Genomic DNA, 26,314 nt, shown 5'->3' on the forward strand with positions numbered 1-26,314 from the left:
TCGCCCCCTGGTGCCACATTCCATGCGGGTTCACCCTGCGTTCCATGCGTCCCGGCTCGAGCTGGTAGTCGCCATCCCCCCTGGCTCCCCCCTCGCAACCACCATCACCAAATCACCACCGTGAACCTTGAATACCTTGATTGAGGGACAGACTGTGCTGGGCGGTGGCCCAAGGCATGTTGGAACCCCAAACTCTGGGAATTCCACCATCATCATACATTATAATTGGAAGTTTTCATATTCATACATTTTTTTGGTCTAATGGGAAGCCAGAATGTAACATTTTCAAAGTAGAACTTAACCACTATCTCAATACTATTAATGGCTGTAAAAATCTCAAAGCCACCAGAACTCTCAAGATTTAGTTCATTTAATTTTACTGTTAATTCCTGAAATGTTGTTGTTTGTATTCTTAGATTTGTCCCACCCCTTGTTGACTTGTAAAACGTATGTGCCTTCGTATGTAAATATTGTACAATACTTGAGTTCTTAATAAAAATAAAAGTTGCAATGCTGGCCAAAACCGCGGTCCTACCCCTGGGTACTACATAAGAACGGCGCAAGGCAGTGTTAACGGCACCGTATCCTGCGCATGCGTGTTGTATATGCCGACGGGCTTGTCAGCTCTGTTCCGGCTTCCTGTTCCAATCCAGGGGTAGATTTTTATCCCTGTTCAATTTTTTTTTTTACTGTTGTGCAGTATTATTATAGCAGACGGTAAGTCAGACGCACTGTGGTACAGTGGCACACACGAGTGCATTGCACGTCATTTTGTGGTGTGCAGCTGTTAGCGGGGTTTACGGTCAGCTGACTGAAAAAGTTGTTTTCTCACATGACTTGGTCAGTCCTTTTCGTTGCTCTGTTGAGATCTGCTGAGTTAGAAAAAGCCTGGCAAAGCTCTGGCAGTTGGAACCACTGCTTTTTTTGAAGGTAAGTAGGCTATATGTTCGTTTTCTTTTTGCCTTTGTCGTGCATTTTTCTTAACTGTTTTAATGTATTTGTTTTAATGATTCCAGGTCCGAATTTCCTGCAATTGTTGACTTAATGATTAAGTGAGCAACCAGTCATCGAGTGAACGGTAGCTAATATTCAAAGCAGTTTTACTTCAGTAATGCATCGATTTCCATATAAAACGTATGTAAATAGGATGTAAATACCTTGAAACCAGTCAGACTATACGTAATGCTGGTCTGTTACAAACGTGTATTGTAACGGTGCAAGTACGTTATTCTTCAGCTATACCCTGTCCCTGGCTAAATGAGTTAATTGGCTGTATGCTAGTTCATTCGTATATTAAATGAGCGTAAATCGTTTCATATTGGGACAGAAAACAGTATTCGGCTGTCATTCATGCGCTTATCAAGAAACGTAGCTAAAATCAGATGGTTTGAATGTTCGGGTTAGTGAAGTAAGGCCAGAAGTTGGCATGAAAAGTAGAAACAGATTCGACAGTCGTCCCCCTCTTCTGCTGTACAGTATTATAATATTCCATGCGGGTTCTGTGATGTCTTTACAGTAACGATGCAGTACAAATAAGTAATGTTTATATATATATATATATATATATATGTAGAAACGGCTTTGTCTGTTAAGTAATCAGCACTTTACATACGTGTGCAGTGTTGGTACTGGATGTCAAGAGCTTCACGTCAGAGGAGAATTGAACAGAATGTAAAATGGTGATTCCATGTTATACCACAAAGGTTAAAGTCAAACACATTTGACATTGGATTTTGTTATCTGATGCATTTTATCTCTCTGTTGTTGTTGGCAGGATTGTATTGGCTGTTGTAAGCCATTAAGAGGCTAACACTGGCCACACCCTGCAGTTTATATAGGGCCATTTTCCTGCATAAACTCCAAGGCACACAGCGGTTGAAAAGGTGGCAGTCCTCCTCTATTAAACAACACAGTCTTGAAGTATGGGTCCTTATGAGTTGGTCCTTATCCACAGAGTCACACTGTACATAGAGTAGTATGCATTTAATAGCTTTTGCAGCTGGTCTGAATATAAAATTAGTAACCAGTGAGGAGAAAGGAATTCCGGCATTACATGCCTTTACTGTTGGAATACAGGTCAGCAGAAGTGAGGATAGACCTCATTTATGCATTCAAATCTGTCACCCTGAATCTTTCACTGGAAGTGTGGGAAATAAAAAAATGTCTATGTGCATGAGTAGCATGGAGTGGATTTTCGGTGTGTCTGTGTCATAGATCATTTAAAATCAAGTGTCACTCTGGTGGCATTTGAGAGAGAAGTTAATACTGCACTGACACCAAAAGCTATACTAGCAGTCAATCATGTGATGAGATCTTACATCTGACTTGGGACAGCAATGCAGTACAATGAATGTGTCCACAATTGCATTCATAAGATCTTTAAATGCTAAGGTAATGTTTGCTCGCCATCTGTGATGTTTGGTCGGTCTCAGTGGAATATTCCCAAGTATGTGGGCCGACTATTAGGTAGCAATATTCAGTTGCAAACACCTTATTTTTAATCCACCACCTCCCTGGAAATCAACATAAAATCTGTGGGCCTATATTTTACTTTTCATTGAAGCTTGAGTGATTCACTCCTGTAAATGTTCTAGGTTGTTCTCTGCCAGTTAAATTAAACGAGGAAAGCTGGGTCAGGCTGACGAGGCACTTTCAGGAAGGGTCTATGAAGAGAGACATTCTCAGAGTGACTGAAGGTATCTCATGTTGAACCTAACGTTTGCAGTTGTGCTTTGTTGTATCTGTAGAGAGAGGAGAGACCTCACACGGGCCCTTTTGGTGATGCAGGTTTCGCTGCCGAGCACATACGTGATGCCATGACAGGTGTTTCCGTGTTCTGAAAGACCGTCGCTGTTGGTGTAGACCAGGGCTGGTCAAATCTGTCCCTCATAGTCAGTAGCGCCGCTTGCTGGGTTTCTTTTCTACCCGGTGGTGAATCGAGTGATCAGTGTCATCGATTGGTCAAAGAGCGCACTCGCCTGGTGTCCGGGTCAGTTCCTGATCGGAGGAGGTAATGAAAGGCGTTAGTTCTGCTGGCGGTGAGGGCTGTGTTCTGGTCCGCTGCCTGCTGCTATCCAATCGGCTGCCCGGCTGGTATCCAATCGGCTGCCGGCTGGTATCCAGGTTGCATTCGGTGTCGCTGAGCCGTTCAGACCAGACCACAGCGAGGCCCAGTTTCCTGCATCACAGGGTTGGTCACAAGTCTGCTCAGCAGTTTGTTCGTGCTTAGTCGGCAATTTTTATCCGAAACGGGCAGCTTGAGGTTGGCATTGTCCTGCTTGTTTTGTAAGACCGTCAGACATGCAGGCATTTTGTAGCGGACTGATATCCAGATGTTTACATCATCAATTAACTAACTGGCTCGCATTGAATCATGAAGCATTGCAAACTGAGGGAAAATGAGTGAGGCTGGAGATTAGTAATGTAGCTGTTAGTCTGTTCAGCAGGTTAGGGGGTATCTGCAAACGGGCAGTGAGATTGGAGATTAGTAATGTAGCTGTTAGTCTGTTCAGCAGGTTAGGGGGTATCTGCAAACGGGCAGTGAGATTGGAGATTAGTAATGTAGCTGTTAGTCTGTTCAGCAGGTTAGGGGGTATCTGCAAACGGGCAGTGAGGTTGGAGATTAGTAATGTAGCTGTTAGTCTGTTCAGCAGGTTTAGGGGGTATCTGCAAGCAGGAGCTCTGACTGCTATGATGCAGTAACTATGGGATCCGAGGTATGGTGACGGCTTGGACTCTAGGCTTGTCATGGTGTTACTGCTTTGACCCTGGTGTTACTTCCCTCTAAATCAACGGCGATACCGGTATTACTGACCTTGCCATTTCGTGTGTGTAACGTCCTGGTGGACTGCACTCGAAAAGCAAGTCGTGAGAAGAATTTGCAGGCAAACATAAAAAAAGTTTGGAAACTTGCTACAGTCTTTCTGTTGATACAGTCGCGCACGTTATTTAAATCATTCCTCACAGCTGTGTATGAGACCTATCGGTTAATTAAATGTTTTTTTTTTTTTTTTAAATACACCATAAATTCTGGCTCTTTTCACAGTTTTCTGGATTTTTTGCCATGGCTGCCCCATGACTTGAGCAAATGTTTTCTGTCACAGTCACAGACAAGCCTTACTCCTGAAACAAGGCTGAAGTTTAACATTTTAATAATTCGCAATTCGTGACAAGCCTGTTGGACTCAACTGTGTCTTAAGTCAAGTGGGACCTTCAGCAATGGGTGATACTCTACAGCTTTAAGGGAGTATACTGGGAGTATTAGCTTGAGTTTTTTTTTAAATTCAGTGTTTAATTCACTTTAAAGTACTAAAACATTAGGTATAAAATAAGAATCGTGGCTGTAGCTATAGAAGGGGTTGACAGATTTAAAAAAACAATTTTTTGTTCTCGACTGCGTGTGAGTAAGTGTTTCGTTCTTAATGTTCGGTTTGTTGGACAGGGTGGGCCGCAGTCTCTGGAAAGATGCCTTCCAACAAGTCTGTGTCGGACGCGGCCATAACACAGTTCATCAACTGTCGGATCCTGAAGGACCACCGGCTGCAGAGGTGAGTGAGTGAGTGAGTGAGTGAGTGAGTGAGTGAGTGAGTGAGTGAGTGAGTGAGTGAGTGAGTGAGTGAGTGAGTGAGTGAGTGAGTGAGAGTGAGTGAGTGAGTGAGTGAGTGAGTGAGTGAGTGAGTGAGTGAGTGAGTGAGTGAGTGAGTGAGTGAGTGAGTGAGTGAGTGAGTGAGTGAGTGAGTGAGTGAGTGAGTGAGTGAGTGAGTGAGTGAGTTAGTGAGAGTGTGTGAGTGTGTGAGTGTGTGAGTGTGAGAGTGTGAGAGTGTGAGAGTGTGAGAGTGTGAGAGTGTGAGAGTGTGAGAGTGTGAGAGTGTGAGAGTGTGAGAGTGTGAGAGTGTGTGAGTGAGTGAGTGAGTGAGTGAGTGTTCACGTGCGTGCACCAGGGTTACTGTGGTAACTGTCTGTCTGCGTACCAGTGATTTGGTTAGGGTTGTGCTTTTTGGTCCACCGCGTAAGTGTGCACATGCGCTCCGTTGCCTAATCTGTTCCTTTTGGAATGGCTTTCTATTTCTCGATAAGCCTGGAAAGGTGTTTTAAAGGCGGATAGCGCTTGTTTAACTTGGCCCCGTACGTTGCTTATTTTCTGTTGGCGTTGCCGTCTCAGCTGGCTCCCTCGGTCCTGTTCGGCAGCGTCCGTCAGCCGAGGAGAGTAAACGGAAACTTAACGTTTTTTTATTTTATTTAAATTTTTTACCACCGCCGTTACAGAGAGGACCTGTGGGTCCGCGAGGGGAAGATTCTGGACCCTGAGAAGCTCTTTTTCGACGAGGAGGGATACGCGGACGTCTGCGTGGACTGCGAGGGCGGCATCGTTGCCCCCGGTTTCATCGACGTCCAGATCAATGGTGAATTTTCTTAAAAATGCATTCGGTTTCGCTCCACGGGAGAAGACGGATCTGTGGACCATAAAAAATGTTGACTCAATCATTGATAGCACATGGAAAGTCATTGTAGGGTTTAGTGAACCAGACTTTTCTTTCAGTTTTAGTGCACTAATGTCTGTGCCTCATCATTCCCACAGGGGGCTTTGGGATCGACTTCTCCCAGGCAACCGATGATGTCAACGGGGGCGTGACCCTGGTGGCGAAGAAACTTCTGGAACATGGCGTCACCTCCTTCTGCCCCACACTGGTCACCTCCCCACCTCACATCTACCACAAGGTTCTTACCACAGAGATGAGGATGAGGTTTCTAATGATACTGACTGTAGTGGCAAACAGTGTTGAAAGGCAGGAGTTTTTTTGCAGTGATGCAGGTCGAAATCCAAATGTGCTGCAGAGATCCAAGATAAGCCATTGTACATTAAGAAGTGAAGTAAAGCAAAAAAATAACCCATAGTGTAGGCTAAAACAGACAAAGGTTATTATCGTAAACAAAACCTGAAACTAAAATGAAAACTAGCCAATATTATTGTGAGTGAGTCACAACCCTGTCCAAGAAACTAAAGATAAACTGTTGCTTGAATATTTGCCTCTAAAACTACAGACATTAAACTTTGTAGTTTTGATAAAACAGCAATTGAACAATGTGGGCTATCGTGGTGAAGTCACTGAAGATGTGTTGGACAAAGAGACAGAGCTCAGCATGGGGTTATGTTGTATTGTAGATTATGTCACCAAAATTGTTTTGTTAGGTACATGGTAGCATTACTTGATTGCTAGATGCTTTTTAAAGCTTATTGCGGCTAAAAAGGTTGGTCTTTGGCTACTTAATCATACCCCTGTTTTGAATTCAGGTTGTCGTTCATTTTAATCTTTGAACTGTACCATTCATTTAAAAAATGTTATTCATTTGAGCACATGAAAACACTGAAAATACAGTTGCTGTTGATGTTTCCACTCTTTCTGGAACTAGAACTCAAACTTAAGTTATGTAACAAGGGCGTGGATCTCCAGAATAACACAGAGGACATGAAGCTAATCAGAAACAAAACTGATTGAAATTAGAAATTGAGAATATTATAGAAATAAAACTAATGAAAAAAGACATATCTATAATGACACTGTAGCGTATTGATGTTAATTTCATTACACTGGTGTTGTATTGTGTATGATGTTTTGCAAGTGCTTTCAGTGCACTTGGAGTCTATCCAGTGTCCAGTCCTACCGCAGAGTGGTGTTTATATTATTTTTCTTCCAGGTCCTCCCGCAGATCAAAGTTCACGACGGAGGGGCGGACGGTGCGGGGGTGCTAGGTAAGGGTGCGCGTGGCGATCGGTTTCCCCGCGAAACGCCGGAGCGAAGAGAACGTTACCCTCCCCCCCCTCGTTTAACGCACGTGCCCCGCCCGTGGCCGGAAAAAACATGGAGTTCGAAGTCAAGGCGAAGGGCGGGCGAGTGCTCAAGTCGGAAGTGACGGCCCGTGGTTCCGTTTCCGTGCCGACGGCCTGCTGTGGCTTATCGCGCGTAAATCGCGGTATAATCGTTTCTCGCTCTCTGAGCTGATATCTTCGTGCGCAAGGAGGACTTTGTCTCCTTGTTCTGCTGGTATCCAGGCAATATACTCCAGTGTTTCCCGGTCAGTAATACAAGGCGGGGGGGGCGGGAGGGTATTGTGGGTCAGTTTTACAGACTGCCAGTCTTTGACTGGTTACAACACTCCCACACTCAAAGACATGCATGTTAGGTGCGCTCCTGCAGTTGCCCTTGACCAAGGCACTGGCCTCAGTACTGGAGTTGGTCCCCGGGCGCTGCACTGTGGCTGCCCACTGCTCCTAGGTAACAAGGATGGGTCAAATGCAGAGGACAAATTACCCCACGTGGTTCAATAAAAAATATATTATATATCTTATATCTTAAAAGCCGGAGACCGCGAAAGCAGTTTTCGGTACGGCGCGTGTGTGTTTTTGATCAGCCAATGAGACGCGCGGCTCTGTCTGCTCTGTCTGCCCCTGTCTGCGCAGGGGTTCACCTGGAGGGCCCCTTCATCAGCCTGGAGAAGAAGGGCGCTCACCCCGAGGCGTACCTCCGCGCCTTCCCCACAGGGGGCGCCGGCGACCTGCTGGAGACGTACGGGCGCCTGGACAACGTGAGCGTGGTGACGCTGGCGCCCGAGCTGCCCAACAGCCTGGCGGTGGTCCGGGAGCTGGCGCTGGGGGGCGTGACCGTCTCGCTGGGTGGGTTGGGCGCTGCGTCGCCGTGGGAAACGGGGGGGGGGAGGCGGGGCATAGCGGGGCCATTTTTTTAACGGCCGTGCCCCTTGTGTTTCCAGGCCACTCGGTGGCCAGCCTGTCCCAGGCGGAGGCGGCAGTGAAGGAAGGCGCCAGCTTCATCACCCACCTCTTCAACGCCATGCTGCCCGTGAGTTCGGCCCGGCGCTAACTGCGCCGCTAACCGCGCCTGCCCCACACAGCCTCTATCACAGCCTCTAGCGCAGCTTCTAGTCCAGCCTCTAGCGCAGCCTGTAGCACAGCCTCTAGTGTAGCCTCTAGCACAGCCTTTAAGACAGCCTCTAGCACAGCCTTTAAGACAGCCTCTAAAACAGCCTCTAGCATGCTACCTCTAGAGCAGCCTCTGCTGTAGTCTGATGCACTTTCTGCTGGTTCACTCCTGAATCTGGGGAACGGACCAGCACAGACGCACACGAAACATGCACAGAGCACGCACGGAACACACCCGACCCGTCGCACACGTGCGTGAAACGCTCACAGGACGCACACGCGCAGGGGCGCTCTCTGCGGCACGGCCGGCGCGGTGCGGTGCGGTGCCGCCGGGCTAGCCCGTCAGCGTCTGACTCTGCCCCCCCCCCCCTCAGTTCCACCACCGGGACCCGGGCATCGTGGGGCTCCTGACCAGCGACCAGGTGCCGGCCGGCCGCACCGTGTACTACGGCATGATCGCCGACGGCATCCACACCAACCCCGCGGCGCTGCGCATCGCCCACCGCGCCCACCCGTCAGGTGAGAGGCCCGGCTCGCTAGCCCCCGCCCCCCCCCCGTTACCCCTCGTGTGCCCGCGGTGGCGTGACCGCCTGCCCCTTCCTCTCTCTGCGCCCGCAGGCCTGGTGCTGGTGACCGACGCCATCACGGCCATGGGTCTGCCGCCGGGGCGCCACACGCTGGGGCAGCAGGTCATCGAGATCGAGGGCCTCCACGCCTACGTGGCAGGTTTGGGACTTTTTTTAGGATTATGTTTTTAACCTTATGCAACCATTTTGTGTATTCTTTCTTTTGCACGGTGTCAATTTTTGTCTTGATTTGAATGTCTTTATGTTGTACTTGTATATTGTAAAGCCCTTTGTGTGCCGTGTAAGAAAAGCGCTCCGCTGATTTCCGTGCAGGTACCAAGACTCTGTGCGGCAGCATCGCCACCATGGACATGTGCATCAGACACTTTAAACAGGCCTCAGGTGAGCCTGTCTGCATGCACTCTCCCTTAACCAGGGTGTGCGTGTGCGTGTGTGCGTGTGTGTGTGTGCGTGCATGCGTGTGTGTGTGCGTGCGTGCATGTGTATGTGCGTGTGTGTGTGTGTGTGTGTGCGCGTGCGTGTGCGTGTGTGCGTGCGTGAGTGCGCGTGTGTGAGAGAGAGTGTGCGTGTGCGTGTGTGTGTGTGTGTGTGAGAGAGAGAGTGTGTTTGCGTGTGTGTGTGTGCACGCGCATGTGTGTGTGTGTGTGTGTGTGCGAGAGAGAGAGTGTGTGTGTGCGTGTGTGTGTGCGCGTGCGTGTGTGTGTGTGCGTGTTTAGTCTCAGTACTCTGTCTCTCTCAGGCTGCAGTGTGTGCGTGCGTGCGTGCGTGCGTGTGTGTGTGTGTGTGTGTGTGTGTTTAGTCTCAGTACTCTGTCTCTCTCAGGCTGCAGTGTGAGTGTGTGTGTGTGTGTGTGTGTGTGTGTGTGTGTGTTTAGTCTCAGTACTCTGTCTCTCTCAGGCTCCAGTGTGAGTGTGTGTGTGTGTGTGTTTAGTCTCAGTACTCTGTCTCTCTCAGGCTCCAGTGTGTGTGTGTGTGTGTGTGTGTGTGTGTGTTTAGTCTCAGTACTCTGTCTCTCTCAGGCTGCAGTGTAGAAGCTGCTCTAGAGGCCGCCTCCCTGCACCCAGCTCAGCTGCTGGGCCTCACTCACCTCAAGGGCTCCCTGGACTACGGCACAGATGCAGGTCAGTCTCCAGACAGCAGGGGGCACCCTCCCTCTTTCCTTCTACACTGCTGTGTATGTGTGCATGTGCCTGGTTCAGAAGCTATAACACTTGTCATGCGGTTCATTAGCATTCTTACTGCTGACATTATTAGTGCAGATGGGGTGAGGGAGATGACAGGATTTTTGTGGAAGTGTGAATCGGTGGGAGTCAGTGAAGGGCTTTGCAGAACTGAGCTGTAATCCCAGTAATGCTTGAAGAGTAGGAATGGGCGATATATTGCGACTACAAATTATCGAATGGAATTACAGTCGTAGCCACCGTGTGGCGTACTGCCTTTCTTTTAGTCTTTTTCTCTTTAATTATACCTGATGCGGTAGCAAACGACCACTCTTCAGAGGCTGTCTGAAATGCTTCCGGAAGAAACCGTCACCACTGTTATCTATTGGGTGGCCATAAAACAGCCAATCAGCAGCAAGTTCTCGCAACTCCATGTGAACGACAAAACCACATCACATGATCCTATGGAAGCTGTACAACTCTGGTGCTGATTGGCTGTGTGATCAACACCCAATAGATTAATGGAAACATTTTTTTTCCTCCGGAAGCATTTCGTACAGCCTCTTTTGTTCAGTTGTTTACGAGACGCTTCAGGTATAATTTAAAAGAAAAATACGAAAGCAAAGGTAAGCTACGATATTGTGGCTACGACCGCTAATGCGTTAATGCATAATGGAGTGTTACAGTGATGACGTCTCTTCTTAGGCCAACCCGGACGTTTCTTCCGCCATGGTTTCCCTCGTCAGATTGTTCCAATGCTTTTTTCCCCCAAAGGGATTTTGTTTTTTTGCCTAAAATAAGGTCTGTGGCTAACATAAGCCTAAGATAGTTTCATGTTTTGTTCTACGAGATAAATTACATCCATTGATATCTCAACCGTGGATTTTGAAGCGGTTATGTGCTTTAATAAAGTAACTTGCTATATTCCTATGGAAAAAAGCATAGGAAATCTGACGAGGGAACCCATGGCTCCAAAATGTGAACTTACTTCCGGGTTTTAGGACTACAGACTGTAACACTCTATTATATCGCCCACCGCTATTGGACAGTGGCTTGCCTGCGCTGACAGGCCATTGGGGGGGGATAATGGCGGCGTGGAAGCGGGTCATCGTTCAGTCCTCCCTTCCCCCCTCTCCGAAACAGACTTTGTGATGCTGGACGACGAGCTCAACGTCAGAGCGACCTACATCGCCGGCCAGCAGGTGTGGAAGAAGTGATGTCATCGCTGCTTAACCTCGATCTCCGTTAACAACCAGTGGTGGACAGCCGGCTCTCTAGGGGGCGCCACCTATCACAGGAACCACCACCAAGCACAAGATGTGATTCCTCATGGGTCACACCAAAGCATGCTGTTAACCTGAGAGACGGACCTGGTCCATTATGTGGCAAAATTGCTGAAGAGTCACACTTTGTAAACATGGTTATGAGTTTGTATTTCTGATTTGTGTGAGTGAGCCGTACACGTTGTGTGTGTGGGCACGGGAACAAGGACAACGAAAGATCCCTGTATTATTGCGAAACGTGTTTTTGGATGTCAGAACTTCAGGATTTGTAGAACACATCAGGGGCTGCAGGAACTGAAAGGGGAACTGAAAAGCACCCTTTCAGTTTCTGTCGCAGTATCAGAAGCCATTAAAATCTTTACTTGTGCTGTGCAGTAGAACCTTAGAGATACAAGCCTCACTGTCAGACCAACCCGTCAATCAAATGATGGGCATGAATCTCTACGTATGTACGTCTGCATTATGCTTCATCTAGTACTTAGTCATCACTGGACACAAAAAGATGAGTACCAAACAAAAAACAAGTTTTACTTTCTATTGATTTGAAAACTCATTAGATAAAAAACATCTGCCTTGGCATTATTGCAACACAACCTAATTTGGGAAGGTTAACTTTATGTATCACATGATTGATACGGAAGGCACAGAACAAAATCCAATAATTTGCAAAAGAGACCAAAGATAAGGAGATGTATCATTTCAAAGCCAATGTCAAAATAAATTACTATTAATGAATGGTCTAATAGGAACTTGTTTGCCATTTCTTATTATTGGCTATGACCTTTCAGTTAGTAAAGGATTTACAATTAATGCTGGTGTGTTTTTGGGGTCACTTTAAAGCTATGAAAAGGCTCTGTGGCTAGTACGTTTGTATCTCCTTGGTTCTATTGCTCTCAAACTCCTTCTTTCTGTCATATTGTTTTAATGGGGATGAATAGGAAAAAAGTGGGAAATGTATGCTTTTCACCTGACTACAAAGGGTACAGTCAAAAGGGAATGGACGTGATGTCATGTATTAGCGCTTAATTAAATTCCGTTTGTACAGCGCTTTTTTACAAATGCCGTTGTCACACAGTAGCTTTACAGAGACCTGAGCCTGAACCCCCCAAGAGCACACTTAGGGTGACAGTGGTGGGGAAACCCCCCCCACTGGCTGGTAACAGGAAGATACCATGAGCAGAACCTGACTCAGAGGGGGGGGGCATCTACTCCTGGCTGACAGTGGTTAAATGGAAAAAGGCCGATAAGTAATTCATGTTTAATAAACAGGAAAATCACAGTACATAGATGTCACTGAAAATGTGTAATTGAAGCTGGGCAAGGATGGCTATTTATCCTGTACTTTCTACTTATGAGGCGAAAGCAGCATCCCACTGTTTCACAATGGTATTGCAGCGCAGTGCAGAGTTTGTCTTTTGAGACCTTGGTCTTGACAGAGAAATTGGTTCATGATTTCAGTTTATTTGCAACACTGACATTTCACCAGGTCTCTTCTGAGCTGTTACAGCCAAGCCTTACAAATGTTATTTTTCTACTTTGTATAAATCTTCTATCCAACTGTGGTGCTCTTGTCTTATTATTAGCTTGATTCTTTGTCTCGTGTGATTGATATTTTTCACAAGTCTGGTTCTAATCAGCAAACAAACCAACACAACATATTTTTAACAGGTTTTCTCCCTTTTTAGCTGCGACCGCAGCTCTATAGTCTGTTGGTCGGTCGGTCGGTCGGTTGGTCGGTTGGTCCACAAAAGTGTCCCACCCCATAGCGGCCACAGTTTTCACCCCAGGAGGCTGAAATTTGGCATGGAGGTTGGTCATGACCGAAAGTACAGCTGAGTAACTTTCAGGCCGATTGACCAAGAGGGGGCGTGGCGATGGGCGTGGCCTATCACAAAAAGGTGCATAACTCCCGAATGGATTCACAGATTTGCACAAGATTTTGTGGAAAGGTTGGTCATGAGCCAAAGAAGAGGTCATGTGTTTGTGTGAGGGTGTGTGTGTGGATGCATGCACACGGATGCATGCGTGTGTGCGGTCGCAGCTATTGCGGATTCGCGCTTGTTTCTTGTTTTCTTAATTTGGACTTGCCACCTGTGCCTGTCGAGGTGTGCCGCCTGTTCTCGTGTAAGGAGGGATAACTGGCTAAATCGTGTGCACCTCTCTGGCTACACAAGCCATTTACTGTCGACCACACAGTACTACAGGAGAGATGGCGCCGGCCAGAAGAGGAGAACATCGTCAGGGGGTGTCCATGCAGCTATAGACCCCCCTGGCTAAAATTAACCCCTTCCGTTCTGGATGGGTCAAAGCTAATTGGGTCCCCGGCTCTCAGCTGGGACTCCTGGTCATAGCTAGAGTAGTTAATCACAAAGGCTTGGTTCAAAGCCTAAGCCTGTGTCTGTGGTGAGCGGCTAATGTATGATTTTGAATGTAAATGCGGCTTGTAAGAAATTGTGTGAAAGTTATTGAGTAGACAAGAAATAAAATGAAAACTTAATGTGGAATACATTTAAAGATGTATCTGCCTTGAATATATAGTGTACAAGGGGATGTTTCATGTGGACATTTTGTGTCGACTCATTTTGTTATTCTGGAAAGATGCAGTATTTTTTTATTTGTATTCTAACTTCTGAAGAATGGAAGAGGCAAAAGAACATTTCAAACCTCACCCCAATTTTTTGGGACTCCATTATTAGTACATTTATTCCAACAAGTAGTTTCTGCTATTGCTTTGAGGAGTCAATCCAAATTTACACAAGTTGATTACCCGTCTGCAATCATCTGATATATCAACCAGGTGGGAATTTTGTTTGGTGCTCCATAATGTTCTTTTTATACGAACTACTGTTCTCAGCATGCGTTGCCATATGCAGTGTGCCCCTTCAGATTACATTGTATAAGTTGTAAGTGTATTAGGACGGAGTGTGGCACAGTGGGTAAGGAACTGCGCTTATAACCGAAAGGTCGCAGGTTCGATTCCCGGGTAAGGACACTGCCGTTGTACCCTTGAGCAAGGTACTTAACCTGCATTGCTTCAGTATATATCCAGCTGTATAAATGGATACAATGTAAAGTGCTATGTAAAAAGTTGTGTAAGTCGCTCTGGATAAGAGCGTCTGCTAAATGCCTGTAATGTAATGTAATGTATTATCTGATAGATGCAACTGACCTTGTGAAATAATTTTATTATAAGTGACCCACCAAACAAAAGCAAACGGAGCAAATGTTGCCAAGAGCTTATTTTATGCATGCGTACCTTGCCTTGTGTGTTCGGGATAATAAAGTACTGCTGGGTCATGTTTACAAGCCCATATAAGGACTGCTTTCTACTGAAGTTGTAAATCCACTAGCTCTGGAGAGAATCAAAAGCCTAAGGTTTTAAAGGTTTTACATCAGTTAACACAAACAAGATGCACAATCAATTATTGATTGTATATGAAGATGCCCTTAGCAAGTGTCCAAGGGACAATACTGTTTCTAGGAAAACCAAATTAAATGTTGATTGACAGCTTTTTCCATTTGTTGCCAGTTGGACATCACTAACTTTCACTATTCTGTACTCATACCTTGGATGCCCTGGAATAGGAATGTGTTGGGAAAGCTGGTGGGTATTTAAGTACGTTTAAGCAGCTTATGAACAACATAAATGAGAACACTGAGGATTATGAATAGTCCGCAAAATGGAGATGGGTGTTGTTAATTGGCCCTGTTGGATTTGAAAATCCTGCACAGTTAACTGTTTATTAGCAGCTGTGTTCCAACATACCTTTTGTTAAGAAAGCTGCATTTCCTGGTGTCAGTTTGAAACATGAAAATTGATTGTATACGAAGATGCCCTTAGCAAGTGTCCAAGGGACAATACTGGAAAATGGGGGAAAAATAACTTCTGTAACGTGTGAAAGAGTGGTTTGTTGGTATAGAGTAGATTGCTATATTCACACTAGCATCAAAGCACTCCTTCTCCCTGTGGCAAGTTGTACATCACAGATTCACACTGTTTGAATACTGTAGACGTCTGTCACTATGGTGATTTGGTAAGGTGACTGAACTGCCACAGGCCCTTCCCTTGGTCCCTACCTCTTTGGTATTAGCAAAAATCAAGTAAGCAGACTCGTCACCTCCTCAGACCCCAGTGTAGGGACATTGGTGACAGCAGCAGAATGATCCCAAGCAAGACAGGGAGACAGGAGCTCACCCAGAAAGCGGGGAAAGAGGAGTACCGATCGTGGCTGCCAGGCGTGACATCACTAGGAAGGAAGATGATGTCACAGCAGGACATTCCCACGCAGCCAAAGAAGCCTGACGGTTTGATGATGTAACATTTCTGTTGAGTGAAGTGGGAAACCAATTGCCACATTTGGCAAGTAAGCACTTTATATCTAAATCTATGGGCGTGTTGTATGAATAATAGAATAATAGAAGTTGAATGATGAGAATGATTTTTTTTTCTTCACACCAATTGCAGCATCGTTAAATTTCAGGAGAACCATTAATAGTGTGTGCTCGTTAATTTGTGTTCTGCCCCTAAGAACTGGGTATCTCTCAGGGCCACAGCGTGGCAGTATTCAACCTCAAAATCAAAGGGCCTAATGTCAAGACATGCTATTGCATGGGTAGCAGGGTTGAGTAACCCTTAGTCTATACGGTTTGTTTACGCAAGTGAACAACATGAAAAGTACTGAGCTACAATATTTGTCCACAATTTGCACGCTGCTTCTTGGCTGAGCAGGCACTGGCAGAAGTACCTTTTTTGTAGTGATCTGGATATGCACCGGTTAGACATATCTGTATTGAATAGAGGATCTGTGCAGCGAGGTCTGTGGGAGATTTTCCGGATATTTGTCCCGTATCCTTTCGCCTAATGCACAACGGGAAGTGTAGTTCTTAATGTTTATTCTCGAACACATTGTGCGCAATCAACGCAAGATAAGTCCCAAAGAAACCTGCCGATATTGTGGTTGGCTGCGTTGGTTTCGTAAATTGATTCATCTTTCTGTTCGCTGTAATTCCCCTTCCTGGACGTGCTTAAGGTGAAGTAGTTTCAACGTATTTCAAAAACGAAAGTCGGAGGGATTTCAAAGGATATTTGTTTGCAACCCAGTGCAGTTTCAGTTACGATACCACAACCTCAATCCATGAAATACAGTCGGTTAGACCAGTCAATCTGCGCACCGAGCCAAATGTTTCATTACTTAGCCAGCTTGCTAGCGAGCTAAATGGGATCTTTGGAAGAATACACGTTTGGATAAGGAAAAGTTAATACCCCTGCGGTAACCGTACCCAAACCGTGACAACGGCTGTCAGGCAGCCTGCTGTGCGCCTCCAAACATCGGCAAGCTCTGTAGCTACTAGTTGGCTCCATCGGCTTGTCTTTTCTTCACAGGTAAGCGTGATATTTCATTCAACAGCTGACTGCTGTAGAGCTATTGTCTTCACTGTAGTGGACCAGTCAGCGTTACCTCACCTTGCCAACAAGCTGTAGTGTTGGCTGGAAGAGTTGTCTATAGACTCTATGTCCGTGTCGTTTTTTCATTTGCTCTTATTGTGTGTTTGCTGGAGGAGTTGTCTATCTATGTGTCGTTTATAAATTTGTTCTTATTGTTTGACTAATGGCATTGCCAATTTAGTTAGCCTGTTCATTGTTTAGAGCACACTATTTGGAAGTGACAACGTTAGTACCCCTGTCAAACAGAATCGACTAGCTAAACCCCCATCATATTTCGACATAAATTAATGCCATGGCGCGAACGTGAACTAGTTCGCTAGCTAACGCAACTAGTTAGCTTGCTGGCTAACGATCAACGTTGTTTACGTGGAATGTCTTCCACTGTTATTTGGCCTATGTGTTGCTAGTTATTTTTCTATGCAATCTGGACACAAAACTTTTCGACGGATAGCTAAATTCAAGCAGGAAACATGAGGTGAGTTCTTAACAATAAAGACCGACTTTGCCGAAGACTTGATCACAAAGACAATCAAGCAAGCTGTCTAGCACGCAAACATTAGCTCTAGCTGGATATGCAACACGTAAAAAAACTGGTTTGTAAGCATTTTACCGTGTTAACGTTAAAAATGGAGACTCGTTAAGGTACTGTGACGGGGAAATTATTTGCACAGGATCGGTAATTCCAATAGCATGCTTACAATAAGGAAGTTACTGGAGTGACTGTATAACTTGTATATTATTATAACTTCAGGTTACGTGCATGTTAGTGGTACATTATCATAACGATAACCTATGACGAGTCAATTTGGTTTAGCAACGTGGAAGCTGTACGCGACCATAATGTGATTCGCTCTTGTAAAACAGTTTATATCGTGTCCGGAGTGGGACAGTGCCTGTTTGGATGACTTCAAAGAGTTGCTAACGGGACTCGCCGGCGACAACATTAAATTGTGTATTTTAGGATGCGTTTTCCTCTGTAGTGTACAGCCCAGCTCCAGGTGGATTCTGTCACATGATGTCATGTGACGTGTTATGGAAAAGCATTAACGGTGTATATTCTTCTAGTTACACCGTCATAGCTTTCTTGTTGATACAGTAGTTTACTTTTATTTTTTGGGAATGTAACTTGGCTGTTTCAGTAGATGTGGTGGACATCGCAGCAATTTTGGCGTAAATAATTTATATTCGTAATGTAAAACGCTTTAAGCAGTCTGGAATTTTTTGAGTCTTATTTACAATCGTGGTGACAACCGCGCGATCTTTAGCTTGATTGTGAAATGTAACTCTACAGAAGTGTCACATTCTGAATCCATCCAGGGAAACTGTGTAACTGATCTTAGACACTGTATGCCTGTAGGTGTGCCAGTGCATTGCCTTAGCGCTTTCGCACGAGTCATGACTCATGACAGACGATGGCCAGGGTGAAGGGGTGGGGCGGACAGACGTTAATTCAGGTCAAGTCGTCTCATCATTTCCACCGAAACGTATCGCTGTCGGTCCGCGTTCTTCCCCTGTTCTGATCCGCCAGCACCCCCCCCCCCCACACACACAATAGTCTTTGTGAAGAGCAGGTTGGTCGACCAATTCCAAATTCTCGAACGAGTTACGTCGATTACGAGAAAAAGCAAGGTGTGGAATGCGTTTAGCGCTCACAACATTTCCAAGCCTTCATACTAATCTGGGGCATGCACTTCTCTGCCCCGCCCCCTTCCGCTGGATAGACCTGGGCCGCCGACAGAGAAGTCCAGGATCGTGTTCGAATCAGTTTACTTGCCTACTATTGAGTATAGAACGTATATGCAACTTATGTACTCAGTATTAGGCAAGTAAGCTGATTCGGACACGGTTACGAAATCCAGGCTGTACATGTACATCTGTGTGCGCTGAGGTCACAGCCTGATATTGACGATTGCACGCGGGGTGCAGCGACTTTCAAGATGGGGCCAGAAGTATTTGGCTTTACTGCTGCGCGTTCTGTCCCGCTGTCAGCTGTTGAAGTGTGTATAATCTGTTTATTTGTGCACCTGTGATACATACCCAGGATTCTGATCGAGAATTTCACGGTCTGAAAATAAGCTTTGCCCGGTTAATCTGGTAAATCTAGAACGGGCACATTCCTGAAATAGAGATCGTGGTCAAAGCTGTTCTTTTGTGATTGCCACGGGTCCTCGCGTCCCGGTTAGGGTGCTTGTGTCAGCGTTTGTACGCAGGTGTTTGACTGGCTTTGTGCCTGGAGTCGCTCCACTAAACCTGGCAAGACCGGACCAGCTAGGGTTCCCAAACTCAGCTGTCAGGCAGCTGTGCAGAAACCGACTGGTAAACATGAATAATCAGTTGTTGGCTTGGGTACTGTTTAAGCATTTTTAATACTGATAATGATACCTTGACTTCGATACCAGTACCTGAATGACACTTTTTCCAGTACCTTCTTAAAAAATAAATAAAATAATAATAAAGTATTGAGTTAAAGGTCATATATTGCTTTAAAATAAAATAAAAATATCTTCCTAGCTTTTAAATAAAAAATCTCTATTTACAAAAAGAAAATTACATGGCTCAATTACTCTGTGCAAATGCTTACTGAAATTACTCTGTTATTTCAGTATGTGAATATGCATGAATGAATTAATTCAATCAGCCTTTTCCAAAGGATGTATTTATTACGAACAAATTTGATTTCAGATGTTACAGAGGGAAATAATTGTTCTTCAATGTGAGCACCGAACTTGGGGAAACAATAACTCTGATAATATGTAGGGAACAGTTCACTGATCCCTTTCACTATTCTACGGAAAAGTTTCTGACTTAGCCTACGTGAGATGCAACGAACTGGCAATAGAATGTAGGCTGTCCCAGTACAGGTGCAGTAGGCCTACGAGGTGAATTAGTGCTGTCTGTATGTTCAGACATCACACACATCAGGATTCTGGAATTACATTGAATTGTCATGTTCGTGTACTTTGAGATGTTTACATTGATCTAATGTAAATTACTTGTACTTGAAACTTACAAGCTATTTTGTACCTTTACATTGTGTGTAAAGCAGTGTAGTATAATGGGCGGCAGTGTAGTATAATAGCTGAGGAGTTGGTCTTGTAACCTAAAGGTCGCAGGTTCGATTCCCTGGTGGGACGGACACTGCCGTTGTACTTAACCTGCATTGCTTCTGTATATATCCAGCTGTATAATTGGATACAATGCAAGTCACTTTGGATAAGAGTGCCTGCTAAATGCCTGTAATGTAATCTGTGATTGGCTATGGGACTGTTTGTGGGCTTGGCATAAGAAAATGACGCTTACGATAGGGCTATTTCATCAATAGTCGGCATCAAATTTGGTGATGGAGAAGCAGATAATCACATTTTTCTTAGCGCCACCTCCGCTCGTCTCCTCCACCTCTTTTCGTCCGCACGCTTCCGGGTTGGAGATGAGTGGTAGTGGGGGAAACGGAGGAAAGGAGGAGAGGAGTGAAAAGAAAGTGGGACGCACCCCAGGGCTTCTTTCTGCTGGGAGAGTTCTCGCAGGCGAACCGTTTATTTTTCCGCACGACGCCATAGCCGCGCTTTGCTTCAAAGCCGGATTGCTGCTCATTTGGCCTTTCGGTGGTACTGCCTGCGCCCCCAGCCCTGTGTTATATGAACGGTGTTCTTTAACGGGGGTGGTATCTCCAGGCTTCTGTTTTCTGTTCTGTTTTTGTTAGCATGTAGCTCATGTAGCTAGCGAGGCGTCCGTGGTTGACGGAGGGCCGGTCTGGCTGCTTGTTTAAACGCCGATTTCTTTACCAAAGAATTAATTCTGAAAGAAACATGAGTCATACGTACGCTTAGGGTTACTGGCGGCAGCACCGGGGGCGAGAGGCGCGCGGGGGCAGGGGGGGCGGCGCGTGCGAGAAGACTGCGGGGGAGGGCGGGAAAACAACGGACGGACGTGTAGCAGCACGTCGTCAGCCGCGACCGACGAAGCTCGCCGGTCGCGGGGGGCGAGGCTCTCGCGTTTACTTTCGGCGGAGATTCCCTTCGGAGTCCAGCGATGGGCCTTCGGAGGCTTTGAGCAGAGCTGCGGTTCAGGTCTTTACGTAAACGAGCGCGGTCCTCGCCCCTGAAGTTGAAGTGAGTTTCTCTTTTTTTTTTTTTTTTTTTCCTGAAAGGAGTTTGAAAGCAGAGAAACGGGTGGTTTGAGCGGGCACGCGGGGCTCCTGCGCTGGCTCCTTCCCTGGGGAACGGAGTGCTTTCACCTGTCTCACTCTGATTCAGATACTCTCAGAGTTCACACTGACCTCAGTTTCCCTTTATCTCTCAGTTATAATGAGCTGTATATATACCCATAATCCCAGTCATTTGGCGCATTTGTGCACATGTGCATGTGTGTGTGTGTGTGTGTGTGTGTGAGAGAGAGAGTGTGTGTGTGTGTGCATGTCCTCAGAACTGCCTGCACTATACAGTAACAGGCATGTATACATGCAAGCATACACACACACACACACACACACTCTCCAACACACACACACACTCACTCTCCAACACATACACACACACACACACACACTCTCCAACACACACACACACACACTCTCCAACACACGCACACACACACACACACACTCTCACACATGCACACACACACACTCTCTCTCTTCCTCCTTCCCCCTCTCTCTCTCTCACGCACTCTTTCTCTCTTTCTCACACACACACACGCACACACACACTCTCTCTCTCTTCCTCCTTCCCTCTCTCTCTCTAACGCACTCTTTCTCTCTTTCTCACACACACACACACACACACAGGCACAGACACACACACACACAGAGGTGTGCCAGTGACGCAGACAGCGCTCTTCGCACTGACGCTCCTCCTCTCCTCCTCCTCCTGCTGCTCCTGTCCTCCTGTCTTTCAGTAATGGAGGTGTGAAAGGAAGGCAGAGGGGTGTGCGTTATTAGAGGGGACAGGGGGGTTCTGCTGTGTCCCGTCTGGACCGGTAGCTGGGCGAAGCAGGACGTCCCACGGAGAGATGCAGTTTGCCAGCATAATTTCACATCCGCCATGATGAGTCTGTGTGTGGTCTTCCTAGTCAAAAGGAGTGCAAATCCCACAGCCATTACCTTAAATTACAGCCATTTAGCAGATGCTTTTATCCTTAGACCTGCCTGAACCTTAGGCCTACCTGCATCTTAGGCCTACCTGCATCTTAAGCCTCCCAGAACCTTAGGCCTACCTGCATCTTAGGCCTACCTGCATCTTAAGCCTCCCAGAACCTTAGGCCTACCTGCATCTTAAGCCTCCCAGAACCTTAGGCCTACCTGCATCTTAAGCCTCCCAGAACCTTAGGCCTACCTGCATCTTAGGCCTCCCAGAACCTTAGGCCTACCTGCATCTTAAGCCTCCCTGAACCTTAGGCCTGCCTGCATCTTAGACCTGCCAGAACCTTAGGCCTGCTTAAGCCTTAAGCCTGCCTGAACGTCAATCCTGCCTTGGCTAAGCCTGTGTGATTGGCGTGAAAATGTCCGTTTCTTGCATCCAAAAAAGCGGGCGGGCCATTGCTTTGAACTTTCCCAGAGTTTTAAGCCTGCCGTCATCTGGCTGGCTGTCCCTCGGGATATTTTGGTCTTTCAGAATTTTAGTGCTAAAGAGCCTCTTCCCCCGGGGAAGTGTAAGTGTCCTTTATGAGCAGGGACTCTGCCATACTGCAATACACCAGAGCCCTCAGTCGGGGTGGGGGGTGGGGGGGGGGGGGGGGGAGGTTTCAGGGAGAACTACTACCAGCTAAAACGCTGAACTGAGGAAATTGTAATTATTGGTGAAACGTATATTGGCTCAGAAGCAAAGATTAGCATACGGCGTGATAAGCAGAACTTGTTTTTAGAGTCGGCGGCGTGCGCTTGCTTCCCTGTATGTGTCGACTCAAATTGTCTCAGACGCAAAATTTATGGAATATGAATCCTGTTTAGTGCGCAGCTGTGCTACAGCTTGAGTAATATTCTGTCATCATCGAGAGCCGAGAAGTTTAAATACGCATTCCTGATTTACCTCGTACCGTGCTGTCCTTGGTTACCATGTTGTCCCTGGTTACCATGCCATTTTTATCGGACTGCACAGCTGGGTTTTCGCCTGTCTCACTCTGAATCAGATACTCTGTGTTCACACTGACTTCAGTTTCCCTTTCACTCTCAGTTATAATGAGCTGCATAAATCCCAGTAATTTAGCGCATTTGTGCACAGGTGCATGTGTGTATTTGTGTGTGCTTGCATATATACCTGCCTGTTACTGTATAGTGCAGGGAGTTTTGAGGTCATGCACACACACATGCTCTCTCTCTCTCTCACACACACACACACACACACACAGGCTTGTAATAATAAAAACAATAATGACAACAACAACGAGAGGAATAATAATAATCAATGGTTGTTGCCATGTCCTATGAAGTGTGAAAATCATTTTATGTGTTTATTCATCTGATGATCCTTTGAGTAATCCAGGGGGACATCTTGAACTTTGATCGTGAACTCATTTCCACCGCAGGATTTGCTACGGATCCATTCGGCCGAATGGCTTCGTCCTGTACGTCCCTCGTCAGTTTGTCTGCGCGTTTAACCCCTCCCACATTATGCGGGTCAGGTGATCCAATTTGCTTTTGCTATTGTTCCCCGCGACACTGCAGTTTCCTGCTCGCTCTCTGTTAAGCAGCTGTTTGCGCGACTTTCAGCGTGGCAGCTCAAACTCGGCTAAAGTTTAAAGTCGCTAATTGATCGTAAATGTCGTAAGCCCGGATAAACGGACCGGGAAGCTGTGCCTTCAGGGGAGCACAGAGAGCAAGAGAGAGAAAGAGATGCATTTACTTTTTCTTCTCTGATTTCAAATGGCACCCTTGGGTCAGAGGAGTCAGAGATGGCCCAGCCTGATTGATGTGTCCTATCTTAGAACGGAGGCCTGCTCACTGATTTATAGATCGGCCATCTTGATGTCAGGACGCAGGCCTCTCTGTCACGCCTGTCAGATAGATTCCCATCACTTCGCCCCGCCCTCCTGGCCGTAATCTCAGTGACATTGGACCTGGACTTTCACAACGCAGTATAGCCATTGAGCTGCCCTTAGACATTTTTGTTTGCATTTTATATTGCCAAACGATAACATCTTGTATATGTACGTGTAAGGGTCGTTGATTTTTTTGTAGGCCTATTTTTTGTTGTATGGAAATATCGTTAGTTTTGATTTATGACATTCGTAGTGTCGGTATGTTATTTTTTCCATTTGAATTCTGTTTTGGTTCTTTAGGTATGTAAATATTCCGTTATAAAAATACAGCAAACATGTCGACTGCCCAAATAAATAAATATATAAATAAATAAATTGTCAGAGTCGGGAGCGGGGAGCTTTTTGTGTATGAATATATAAACCGTTAATGGGTTTTTTTAACCTTGAAATTGCGATTCAACACTTGCCAGAGCGAGCCCGCTTGAAGTCAGTTTGGGGATTAGAAAGCCTCGCGCGACCTTCGTCTAACCGCGAGGCATCCTACTCACAGCGGAGTTTATTGTTCCTCAGAAGTGTTCAGGGGCCAAATTTCCCACTTTGGAGTAACTTTGGATTGAACCACGTTCCCTGTGTCATGTTCCTGTTGTCAGTTGGCCCATGTCTGCGCGAGTCCTTGTCTCTCCTCCTGAGCTAGGCCTACCGTAGGGCTCTTTTGTGACAGTTATAAACGAAAGACTTCCATGTATAGAGTATGTCTTCTCAAATCTCTCATTACGGTTTTCGTACTCTCATTACGCCTTTCGTCATGGTGGAAACTTACTGAGAAATTACGTTCGACAACTGTCAGAATGCGTCATGTAGCCTACCTGCTGGCTGTTGCCAGGCGTTATTATCAGTGATGCATGTATTATATATTAACTAGAATGTACGGTCATTCGTGTTCTTCTTTCCAATGAAGCATGTTATATTAGAAGGCAACACAAAGTTCAGCTGTGTAATGTGATTTGATATTTTTGTCTCGTCTCCGATTGGACACTCGGGGAGTGGGTCATTATCAGAGTTGCTGCTGGAACCGCCACTGCGTGTACACGTGTAATTCAATTTCACAGCATGCTAAACCCATTTGTCAGGCAAAACGTCGTGGGCCCTCTACATCGACCTCTATACACACTGACAATTGCGTTGTGAGATTGTGTTTTTAATAAACATTTTTTGGAAAAACCGGCTTACGAAAACTGGTTCTACATCAAGGCCATGGATTATTAATATTGACTGGGTCTTAATCCGTTTTAAAAAAAAATCTTTTCATGTCTGCGCAGGGATGGTTGCGTAAACGAGGAGCGCAGTCAGATGCGTGGGTTTTAAAAATGTAATTTATGAATAAAATTAATTTTGCTTTGACCTTGTAGCGTCATTTCCACGCTGTCGAGTTGTGTTATATTAATAAGTATTACTGCATGGAGAATGGGGAGATACTACGTGAGCGGTTGTCTCCCTCCCAACCCCGTTTTGCCTTTCTAAAAATCTATTTTAGCGCATGCGTGCCGGACTCGGCAGCAATCCGCTGGAAGGAACAGATTGGATGAGCGCTTACTGCACTTACCGGAGAGGAGAAAAACTAAACCCATGAACAAAAAATAGAACCATAACGCCATGAAAACGGCTTCCCGTCCACACAGACATAAAGTGTTGGGATGGACCGGCGTTCTCTGAGGGACAACGTGTTTCTGGAGCGGCGACAGGGCAGAAGTGGGGATCTTCCAAAATCCATACTGCACAGCATCCCGGCAGCGGGAAGGAGCTGCGCGAGGAAAGTGCAGGACCGTGGCAGGGAGACAAACGCAACATTTTCGGAATGACGGCGATTACGAACAGCTGATCAACTGCTTTAAATTACATTTACGCAAGGACTGTTTGAATTGCCTTTTATAAAACTGTGAAGTGTTCGTCCTTTACATTTTTCTCAACTCACGAGTTACTGGAAAGTGTCAACCGATGAAGTGGACGGATTATATATAAAACGCACCACCGGAGTATGTCGTATTAAGGTGCACGACGAAACAATCGTGTTTATTTAGTAGGTTATATTAATATTTTTACTTTTGCAGAATCTTGTAAAATGTGCCGATGCAGCACTGTCACCGTGGTCAGGAAACACTGATAAGCTACAGTGTTAGCCCGAGTATTGCAGGGACCGCATTGAACGGATTTATCTAATGAAGGTGCTTTAAAGTTCATTATGGAACGTACGAATGACAGACTATATTATTTATGAAAGTGATGAAGGTTCATGTGACGTATATATGGGTTTCCCGTGGTAGACTGTAAAAAAAGTGTTGAGTACTCATTTCGCATTAACGCGTCGGTGCGGCAGCAGTTGGCACGTACACTGTTCAATCGTGCATCCTGTGCGGTTCTTGGGAGAGTCTACAAACACCCACACAAACAGCGGCTGCCCCAGTGAGCGTGGGCAGGTTGGCGTGAAGTCGCGCTCTGGCAGATTGATGACAGTATTTGCAAGTTGTGCTCCTGGTATACCGGCAAAACAGACATTTACACGTTTGACGAAGGTTACCTGGACACGCGATGCGGTCTTTATTTGTGCAGAGGGCAGTGCTGATTTTATTCGGGCTGTTTCAAGTTCCCTTTGCGGATTGCGCCGGAGCCTTAATCAAGGAGTTTAATTAAGGAGCAACATTTCATTTACGTTTTTAATTATTCTTATTTTTGTGACATTACTTTAGAGGATTCTCACCGAGGTTTATTCTTGGTGCTTCGCAAACGTTTAACTTTCGGCAAGATACAGAAATACAAACGCTTCAATTAAATGTTTGGGGAATTTTCAATGGCAGCTGTTTATTGCGCTAAAATCGTGGGTTCATGGGCGTTATTATAGTGTATTCGCCATGAAGAAACTTCAGTGTTACCAT

The 26,314-nt window shown here is 45.9% G+C and overlaps 1 protein-coding gene across 2 annotated transcripts; it reads left to right on the plus strand.

The window, feature by feature from the left end:
* The first annotated feature begins 589 nt into the window (after positions 1–589).
* amdhd2 (amidohydrolase domain containing 2) lies at positions 590–12,524 on the plus strand. Of its 2 annotated transcripts, none has more exons than XM_064315001.1 (12): positions 590–717; positions 4,442–4,547; positions 5,266–5,402; positions 5,579–5,718; positions 6,697–6,751; positions 7,460–7,672; positions 7,768–7,856; positions 8,311–8,455; positions 8,555–8,662; positions 8,836–8,904; positions 9,543–9,644; positions 10,827–12,524. In XM_064315001.1, the coding sequence occupies exons 2-12, from the start codon at positions 4,465–4,467 to the stop codon at positions 10,898–10,900; spliced, it is 1,215 nt and encodes a 404-aa protein (XP_064171071.1). In that variant the 5' UTR covers positions 590–717; positions 4,442–4,464; the 3' UTR covers positions 10,901–12,524. The 2 variants fall into 2 exon arrangements, with proteins under 2 accessions (XP_064171071.1, XP_064171069.1); XM_064314999.1 differs by having other exon boundaries at positions 601–930.
* The last annotated feature ends 13,790 nt before the right edge of the window (positions 12,525–26,314 follow it).

The sequence above is a fragment of the Anguilla rostrata genome, chromosome 17 (genome assembly GCF_018555375.3).
Source record: "Anguilla rostrata isolate EN2019 chromosome 17, ASM1855537v3, whole genome shotgun sequence".
NCBI lineage: Eukaryota > Metazoa > Chordata > Actinopteri > Anguilliformes > Anguillidae > Anguilla > Anguilla rostrata.